The sequence below is a fragment of the Macaca fascicularis genome, chromosome 19 (assembly GCF_037993035.2).
Source record: "Macaca fascicularis isolate 582-1 chromosome 19, T2T-MFA8v1.1".
NCBI lineage: Eukaryota > Metazoa > Chordata > Mammalia > Primates > Cercopithecidae > Macaca > Macaca fascicularis.
The window spans coordinates 16792639-16802272 of record NC_088393.1 but is presented as its reverse complement, the minus strand read 5'-3'; the positions used below and the strand labels follow the sequence as shown (position 1 = coordinate 16802272).

The 9634-nt window shown below is 52.9% G+C and overlaps 1 protein-coding gene across 37 annotated transcripts in view; it reads left to right on the top strand.

Annotated features, from left to right (window-relative positions):
• The first annotated feature begins 283 nt into the window (after window positions 1–283).
• The window catches only part of EPS15L1 (epidermal growth factor receptor pathway substrate 15 like 1), a 119883-nt gene continuing 110532 nt past the window's right edge, over window positions 284–9634 (top strand). For all 37 annotated transcript variants that reach the window (XR_012428519.1, XR_012428518.1, XR_010583155.2 and 34 more), the window contains exon 1: window positions 284–341. Coding sequence is in view for 24 of the 37 variants with exons in the window: in XM_074026265.1 (XP_073882366.1) it covers window positions 309–341 (33 nt within the window). In the remaining 13 variants the exon portion in view is untranslated. The remainder of the gene's footprint in view (window positions 342–9634) is intronic.

Here is a 9634-nt window from a genome sequence, read left to right as displayed (position 1 = left end):
GACAGAGCATGGCCGACTCGGCCAGCGGCCGGCGGTACGAAAGTCCGAACGACGTTGGAAGCAGGGGCAGGGACAGCGGGCAAGAGAGCACTGCACGGAGACGCCTCGGGCCCCGCCCATCAAGTTGCCGGCGCGCGGCCCCGCCCCTGCCCCTGCCGGCCTGAGTGCGCGTGCGTGGCCCTGCCTACGGTCCCGCCCCCTCCCGAGACAGGCTGCGTGCGCACCGCCCTCCCGTCGTCCCAGTGCGCACGCGCGGCAGCGGCCCCGCCCCCGTTCCCCCGGCGCTCGGAGCCCGAGTCCGCGGGAAGATGGCGGCGCCACTCATCCCCCTCTCCCAGCAGGTACGGGCCGGGCGGGCCTGGGGGCGGCGCCGGGGTGCGGGGCGCGAGGCGAGCGGCGCGGCGAGGCTGAGGCGCGGGGAGACTCAGCTGGGCGGCGGCGGGGGCGGCTCGTGCTTGAAGGGTTTGCGGCCGGCGGGTGGGCAGGCGGCCCTGAAGGTGACAGGCCGGGGCCCGCGGCCTCCAGTGCCCGAGCGACCCTCGCGGGCACCAGCGAGGCCAGGAGATGCGCGGCGCGTGTCCTCTTCGCCCAGGGCCCGGACCCTGCCGCCGCCGAAGCTCCCAGGCCAGGGACCCGCGGGGGGCTGGGCTGCATCCCGGAGAGGTGGGCAAGGGGAACGAGCGTTTCTGTCGGCGCAGTGGCCCGGCGAGTCTTTGTCTCCCGCGGGTGCCGGCGCCCGGGCGGGCAGGGTCCCTGCTGGGTGCAGGGCAGAGCCTCGCCGGAGCCCGGACCCGTCAGCAACAGCGAGATCTCAGACTGATCCCTTGGGAGCTGCTTCCGCCACCCCTGCACCCTGCACCGGGCGCAGATCGCACGTCTTTGGGCACCTCTCTGTGTCCTCAAATTCGCCTGATGCGCTTAAGAAGGGTCAGTATCGATAGCGCGACACAGACGTGCGAAAAAGAGTCATGCGTAGGCAGCTCTGCTATTTGGGAGGGACTTTCATTCATTCATTTTCTATCCATCCCTCAAATGTGCGTTGGGTCAGGTGCTGGGAGCGCTGCATTCATCCAGACAGACAAGGTCGCTGCTCTCCTGGAGGTGACACTCGTGGGAACTAGAAACTGCCCGTGTTCTGCTAATCACAGCTGCCTTTATTTGCTGAATACCTGTGTTGTGCAAAGCACCATATAAGCATTTTGCTAGAATGATCGAGCACAGCATAGTGATTAAGAGTGAGGACACAGGGTCAGATCATGTGTTCAAATCTTGGCTCCAGCCCCGATTTCTCTGTGCCTTTGGTTGAAGCTCTTAGCCTTTCCACCCATCAGTTGCTTCCTTTGGAAAATGGAGATATAAAAATGTGTTGGGATTATGTGAAAATTAAGCATGTGAAAAAGCACTTAGAACAGTGCCTATGCCAGATTTGGACCTTTGGGAGTAGAGACCACAGCAAGTAAGAATTCCAGACCCGAAGAGAGCTGACAGGCCAGTTGCATGCTTGCATGACTGGTTAGCTGATCCAAGGCGAGAGAAGTGCACAGCTAGCCAGTTTGCAACACTGTCACTAAATTAACAGTGCTAACACCCAGTGATTACTAATTAGCAAGTTCTTGTTACTGACATGAAAGTGCTCTGTAAACTGTTAAGTGTCCTACAGATAGTAGTTATTAATAGCTAAGTGCTACAGTTTAGAGTATGTAGTGGGGAGGTGGGGGGCGGGGAGCAGGGGGCGGGCAGGGACGGCAGGAGTCGGGGAAAATCACCTAAGATCATTTCATGAGAAACCTCTAAGCACTACCAGTTTGGGAGGCATGGATCTTTCTAAAACTTCCTGTCCAAATTTTCCTGTCCAAAAATTTTTTTTTTTTTTGAGGTGGAGTATTGCTCTGTCACCCAGGGTGAAGTGCAGTGGTGTGATGTCAGCCCACTGCAACCTCCGCCTCCCAAGTTCAAGTGATTCTCCTGTCTCAGCCTCCTGATAGCTGGGACTACAGGCACACCCGGCTAATTTTTGTATTTTTTTAGTGGAGACGGGGTTTCACCATGTTGGCCAGGCTGGTCTCAAATTCCTGACCTCAAGTGATCCACCCGCCTTGGCCTCCCAAAATGGTGTGAGCCATTACGCCCGGCCAGGTCACTGACTCCTAAGCCTCTTCCTGTTCCTTTCCCTATACATTTGTTGAATGAAGGCTTGGCCTGGTTTTCTTCATTTGGAAATGTCAGCATTTCTCTACACCTGCTCTCGAGTGAAGATCTACACCATGGGTTACTGTTGACCCAGATGTGAGGCATGGCCCTCCCAGGCCCTTACTGTCTAGCTCAGGAGATCACTTGGGTTCACAGATAACTCTGGGGGAACCAAGGGTATGATTCCAAAATTTTTGATTGGGGGCAACAGGGAAGCACCCTGCAGCAGGCGGCTGTGATCTGGTTGGATTTTGGTGACAGAGCACACTTGGCAAGCAGACGGCCAGGTGAAGGTGAGCAAAGTGGATAACCCAGTGGGTAGCCTAGGGGAGGAGGGGTGTGTTTTCTCCACCCCCACGCCCGTCTGCACTTTTCCCATCAGCGTCTTTTTCAGCCTGCTCTGTACTCCCCGACATCATCTCAGAATCTCCTTCCTTGTATACTCTTTTCTGACCCTGAATATCAATATGAATTAGAAAGGTCTGCACTCCTGCCTCTTTAGTAGTGATTTTTTTTTTCCCATCAGCATCTCAGTTATTTGTGTTTCTCCCTGTCCCCCTGCTCAGCTCTCTTCTGTTTTCCAAAAAGCCTTCCATGGAAATGCGTCCAGATTTTCTCCCTCCTTATACTCCCCGAGGTTACCAGCGGCCCCTCCGTCCTTAAACCTGGTGCCCTGTGGCTGCAGCCGATCCTCCTCGAACCCTGCAACACTGGAGCCCATGGGATTTTACTCTTCATCCTCTCTCCTTTCAGTCTCTCCCTCTTGTCCCCTAATTTCAGCCTCCCCACCTGCATCTTATCTCTGTGCTCCCTCCCCTGAAACTTCTGTGCAGAGGACTCCAAACCTGCCTTCTGGAGTCCAGAAGGTGGCTCTCCTGCACCCCTGCCAGCCTGCTGGACTGTGGAATAGGCCACTTTCTTGCCATGCCCAAAGTGGGCTGGGCCATCCTACTTCCTACTTGCCCTCTCCCTCCCACTTCATCCCCCGCCACTGTGGGAGTCATCTTCTTTTTGTTTTTTGAGACAGGGTCTCGCTCTGTCCCCCAGGCTGGAGAGCAGTAGTAGGATCATAGCTCACTGCAACCTCAAACTCCTGGGCTCAAGCAGTTCTCCCACCTTGGCCTCCCAAGTAGCTGGTGCTACAGGAGCGCACCAGTCATACCCAGCTAATTAAAAAATTTTTTTTGTAGAGATGAAGTCTTGCTATGTTGCTTAGGCAGGTCTTAAACCCCTAGCCTCAAGCAGTCCTATCTCGGCCTCCCAAAGTATTAGAATTACAGGCATCAGCCACTGCATCTGACTGGGATTCGTCTTCTAAAACATACTCCCCTGTTCCAAAAACCTTTCACAGCTCCCATTCACCTTCCTCCAAAAGAAGTCAGTTTACAGCTGGGCGCTGTGGCTCACACCTATAATCTCAGCACCTTGGGAGGCTGAGGCGGACAGATCACTTGAGGCCAGGAGTTCGAAACCACCCTAGCGAAACTCTGTGTGTACCCAAAATACAAAAGTTAGTCAGGCATAGTGGCACACACCTATAGTCCCAGCTACTTGGGAGGCTGAGGCACGAGAATCCCTTGAAAGAAACCAGGAGGTGGAGGTGGAAGTGAGCTGAGATCGCGTCACTGCACCCCAGCCTGGGAGACAGGGTGAGACTCTGTCTCAAAAAAAGTCAGCTTTGATGAGCTTAGTAAGCCCTGAATCGACTCCACCTAACCTTGCTGGGTCCCTTTCCTGCACTTCTGGCCCTTGGTGACACTTTCTAGCCTCGGCATCCTTAGCTGTGTTGCTCCAGTTGCTAGAACATCACTGTGAGCTCCTGCCGCATGCTGCCTGCCCTGAAGGACGGTCTTTGAGGCCTCCCCCGTGGCGTCCTCCCGTAGCCCCACCCGAATGAGAGTTCTCTCCCTTGTACCTTCTGTCAGTCCCTTTTGTGGCCGCTGTCCCTAGGAAGTGCATGGTACTGGGCTCAGTGTTGAGGAGAGACTGCCCTGGGCCCAAAGAGTTAAACCTTCCCCCTTTCCCCCTTGTCATGCGTTCTTCATCCAGGAGCTTTTGCTGTATTTTGGTAAGTGCCACCATTCTAGGAGGTTTTTTATTCCCCTTTTACAAGTGAGGAAACCAAGACCCACAGAAATAAAGTAACTTGCTGAAGTCTCATAGTTGGTGGGCCCAGAGCTAAGGTCTCATCCACGTCCTCCTGCCGCAGAGCCCTCCTGTTCCAGACGGCCTGCTGGGCACCCTCCCAGAGCAGCACCCGGCCAGTGTGTCTGAAATGAATGCTGAGTGGCTCAGACACTTACTTATCCTCTTGTGCCTTGTTTTTTTTCTGCCTCTGAAATAATCGCTAGTCTATCTTACTAGAATGCTAATGGCGATGCAGTCTAAATTGATGAGAACCAAGTTTTAGAGTAAAATCCACTTCTGAAAGATCCAGAATTCCCTGTCTCTTATTGACCTGCGCTGGCCTGTTTTTTTTTGTTTGTTTTTTTTTTTTTTGGTTGTTGTTGATTGGTTTTTTTTTTTTTTTTGACTTAATAGATTCTCACTGGGCAAGACCCCTCCACCCCCATTCTGAACTTTAAAACAACTTTCCGGGCCGGGTGCAGTGGCTGACGTCTGTAATCCTAGCACTTTGGGAGACCGAGGCAAGTGGATCACCTGAGGTCAGGAGTTCAAGACCAGCCTGGCCAACATGGTGAAACCCCGTCTCTACTGAAAAAACAAAAAATTAGCCGGGTGTGGTGGCGGGCACCTGTAATCCCGGCTACTCGGGAGGCAGGAGAGTCACTTGAACCCAGGAGGCGGAGACTGCAGCAAGCCAGGATCGCACCCCTGCACACTCCAATCTGGGCAACAAAGTGAGACTCCATTTCAAAAAAAAAAAAAAAAGAAAAGAAAAACAGGCACTATCAGGTGCAGTGGTGCCAGCTTTTCAATGTTTGGGTCCTCAGATGTTTGTTTGGATTCCCAGATACTCCTTCGCTGCCCTCAGTCCTGCAAATACTTTCTGTACCGCAGTTTTCTCATCTGCAGACTGGGACTGTGGACTCGCTTGACCTGCTTTGTCACAGTAGAGTGTCAGCACCCTGCCGTGTGATGCATGAGCTCTCAGTGCCTTCCCTTTTTTTTTGAGATGGAGTTTCACTCTTGTCACCCAGGCTGGAGTGCAATGGCGCTGTCTTGGCTCACTGCAACCTCCGCCTCCCGGATTCAAGTGATTCTCCTGTCTCAGCCTCCTGAGTAGCTGGGATTACAGGCACCCGCCACCATGCCCAGCTAATTTTTGTATTTTTAGTAGAAATGGAGTTTCACCATGTTGCCCAGGCTGGTCTCGAACTCCTGACCTCAAGTGATCTGCCCGCCTCAGCCTCTCAGAGTGCTGGGATTACAGGTGTGAGCCACCACACCTGGCCCTCGTGCCTTCCTTTTGTAGATCACACTGTTTGTTCAGTGAGTATTTATTCGGCGTCTTCTTTTTGCCGTGCACTTTCTGGGCAGCGGATGGAACGGTGAATCTGAAGACAGCGCCGCCTCATGGGGCTGACATTGTGGAGAGGGGTCCAGATGTGAAGAAATGAGCCAATGTGTGGTGCACCCAGTGGGGATTGATGCCGTGAGATGAGTAGGGCAGGGCAGGTTCTGATCTGATGTGGAGGTCAGGAAAGGTCTCACCACCAGGCTGGAAGGACTGAGTAAAGAAGACGTCTTAGATTGCCTGGTTCATCCTCCCAGTCACTCTGGCCAGTATTATCTTCAGTGTATAAAGAGGTAAAGTGGGCCGGGTGCGATGGCTCACACCTGTAATCACAGCACTTTGGGAGGCCAAGGCAGGTGGATCCCTGGAGGTTGGGAGTTCGAGACCAGCCTGGCCAACATGGTAAAACCCCGTCTCTACTAAAATACAGAAATTATCCTGGCGTGGTGGCGCGTGCCTGTAGTCCCAGCTACTCAGGAGGCTGAGGCAGGAGAATTGCTTGGACCCAGGAGGCGGAGGTTGCACTGAGCCGAGATTGTGCCACTGCACTCCAGCCTGGGCGACAGACCAAGACCCTATCTCAAAAAAAAAAAGAGGTAAAGTGAGGCCAGAGATTGTCCTGTCCTTTGCCCAAGTTTGTACCCGGTGAGCTCAGGCTGACATGGCTTTTCTGACACAGGTCCAGGCCTCTTCATTGCACCATATAGTTTCTTGTCTTGGAAAGTTTTTTTTTTTGAGTTTGTGGTTTTTTTTTTTTTAAACTCCCAAGCATTATAATAGCATGACATCTCCTAACCTCATTTGTTTTTATACCTAGTTATTAGATATTATGTAGTCTGAGTTTGTATTTTATTGCTTTAATCTCGTCTCATTAAAAGGTAGAGAGGGACATGGAAAGGCCTGCTTATTGTCTTCTCTCTTTTTCCTTTAGAGACAGGATCTTGCTTTATTTCTCGGGCTGGAGTGCAGTGGTGCAATCAAAGCTCATTGCAGCCTCGACTCTTTGCCTCAAGTGATCCTCCTGCCTCAGCCTCCCAAGGAACTGAGACTGCAGGCATACAACACCATGCCTGGCTAATTTTTAATTTTTTTGTAGAGACAGGATCTTGCTATGTTGCCCGGTCTGGTTTCGAACTCCTGACCTCAAGTGATCCTCCTGCCTCTGCCTCCAAAGCGCTGAGATTCCAGGTGTGAGCCACCACTCCTAGCCAATTGTCTTTAGGAGGATCCAAAGGTTTCCCTGCCAGAGTGGTAATCAGTGCTCCTGGCCCATGCAGAATTGAGTTGTCCAGGCCCGGCCCACAGCAGAGGCTCAGGTCACAGGTGGTCCAAGCTGCAGGAGGGGCAGACGACTGGCTTCCATTTGGGTGTTGGACATGGTTGTATGGAGGAGAGGGCGTGTTTGGTGTAGGCCAAGCTTGTCCAACCCATGCCTGCATGTGACCCAGGATGGCTTTGAATGCAGCCCAACACAAATTTGTGAACTCTCTTAAAGCATGAGGTTTTTTGGTGAATTTTTTTTTTTGAGCTCATCAGCTATCGTTAGTGTTAGTGTTAGTGTATTTTATGTGTGGCCCAAGACAATTCTAGTGTGGCCCAGGGAAGCCAAAAGACTGGACACCCTTGGTCTAGGCCATGGGGAATAGCCTTTCGCACAGAGGCAAAGAGGACTGAGCCGGAGCTGAGAGGCTGCAGGTCTAGGTCATAGGGCCAGAACATGCGGCTGGGACTTTGGGGTTTATATCCTTCCTTTAATTTAGGCAACTCAGGGATGAAAGGAGGAAGGTCTTTTGGTAAATAAGACGTGAGAGTTTGTGTCTGGGCTACAAATTGGCCCAAGACAAAAGGGACTGACAGGATGTCTGCTTGCCCAGAGAGTGGCCAGTGGCTGATGGGGGCCAAGGAGCTGAGACCTGCCCACTGTCCTTCGCACTGGACTGGGTTTTACCGCTGGTCAGAGTGGTGGCCCTGAAGTTTGCTCCTGCGTGGAGTACAGACCATGAGCTCTTAAAGCTGCTTTGGGCTTTTCCCCTCATAGGAGTCCCAGCTCTTGATAGTACAAACTGTCAGGTGAAAGTAAAGGTTACAGATGACCACAGGCATTTGTCTGGGATTTCCATCTGCACTGCCTGCAGTGTGGAATGTAGACCTGATAGCAGAATCTGTTTACTGACTTCGTGCAGGTCAGGCTAACATAAAATCACTTTTCCTCCTCTTGAGCACACTGGTAGAAACCGGGCTGGATCAGGCGCTGCTCCCAGCAGCTGACAGCATACCTGCTCCCCGTGCCTCCCAGGCCTGCAGTCCTCATTCCCTCTGCCCCGTGGCCCCCTGGCCCCTCTTTCTGTCATCTGCGAAGGCGAGCCTTCGTCTTGCCTCAGGGCCTTTGCATCTGCTGTTCCCTCTCTCTGGAATGCTCTTTGCAAACCCTTCATCCTCTGGTGAATCCCTACACCTCTTCATATCAGCTGGGGCATCACTTCCTCAGGGAAGCCTTTCCTGACAAACTGGCCCAGCTTCTCTGTTACCACTGGTGGAGATGGATACCTTTTCCATTTAGCTGTGTATAATTTTCTCTTTGCGGGATTGATTGATGGTCTGTCTTCTCCAACTACCTAGAGTAGGTCCACAAGGGCAGAGATTGTGCCTGTTTTATTCATCCTTGTTCACCAGGCTGCAACTGGCACTCAGGTGCTCAGTAATCATCTGTTGAAGGAAGAGTAGGGTGGGCCACATTATGAGGGGCAGTAGGGAGCTATGGCAGGTTCTTGAGGAGTGACACCTTTAGATGGTCTGGCTGCTTACCCAGGGAGTGCTTGGAACTGGGTTCTAGCTTTGAGACGGTCTCTGTGATATGGACATGAAGTGATCAAGATAAACGTGGCCTGAGGTTGTTTCAGGAAGAATAGAAAGGGCTGGGGGTGGAAGGAGTATGTGGGGTAGCTATTTGGACAGGTGAGGGTCTAGGTGGGAGAGGAAGCGGGGGGAAGAAGCAGGCATAGGGTCTGCAGCCGTCAGATTGAGGCCACCTTCAGGGAGCCAGGATAGCAGCGGTGGGAGTGCCCGGTGGGCTGTGGCTGTGTCAGTTGAGTCAAAACCCATCACTTTGCAGGAAACCCTCCAAGCCACATGAGACCCCACATTTAGGTACAGTCAAAAGGAAAACCAGCTATGCCGGGCGCGGTGGCTCACGTCTGTAATCCCAGCACTTTGGGAGGCCGAGGCGGGTGGATCACCTGAGGTCAGGAGTTCGAGACCAGCCTGAGCAACATGGTGAAACCCCGTCTCTACTAAAAATACAAAATTAGCCGGGCGTGGTGGCACATGCCTGTAATCCCAGCTACTCGGGAGGCTGAGGCAGGAGAATCGCTTGAACCTGGGAGGCAGAGGTTGCAGTGAGCTGAGATCGTACCATTGCACTCCAGCCTGGGCGACAAGGGCAAAACTCTGTCTCAAAAAAAAAAAAAAACCAGCTCTGTCTGGGGCTGGGGCACCGTGAGATTCTGTCTGCTTACTGAGCTACTGTGTGCTGTCTTGGGACTGAGATAAATAAAACCGAGCCCCACCCTGCAGGTCAGCTCAGCTGCAGCCAGGCACACAGAAAATTAGGACACAGTGTGACACACTCGTGAAAGTCAGGTGGCACCCACAGTGGTGGGATGAATCACCTCCACTGGGCTGGGAATAAAGGACAGGAGGAAGAGGGCTCCTGTGCCTCCTTTTGTCTTTTCCCTCCTCTGTTCCAGCAGGCCTGGAGGAAGCAGCCGGATGCAGCCTCTCTGACTGGCCACACACTGCATGGACCAGTGTCCTGCCCCCACCCTCTGCACAGGCCCTCTCTCCCAGCACCATCTTCACAGATTCCTGGCCCCTTCTCTGCCCGCTCAGAGCCCCACTTCCCTTTTTCTTTGTTTTATTTTATTTTTTCTTTATTTTTTTTTTTGAGACGGAGTCTCGCTCTGTCGC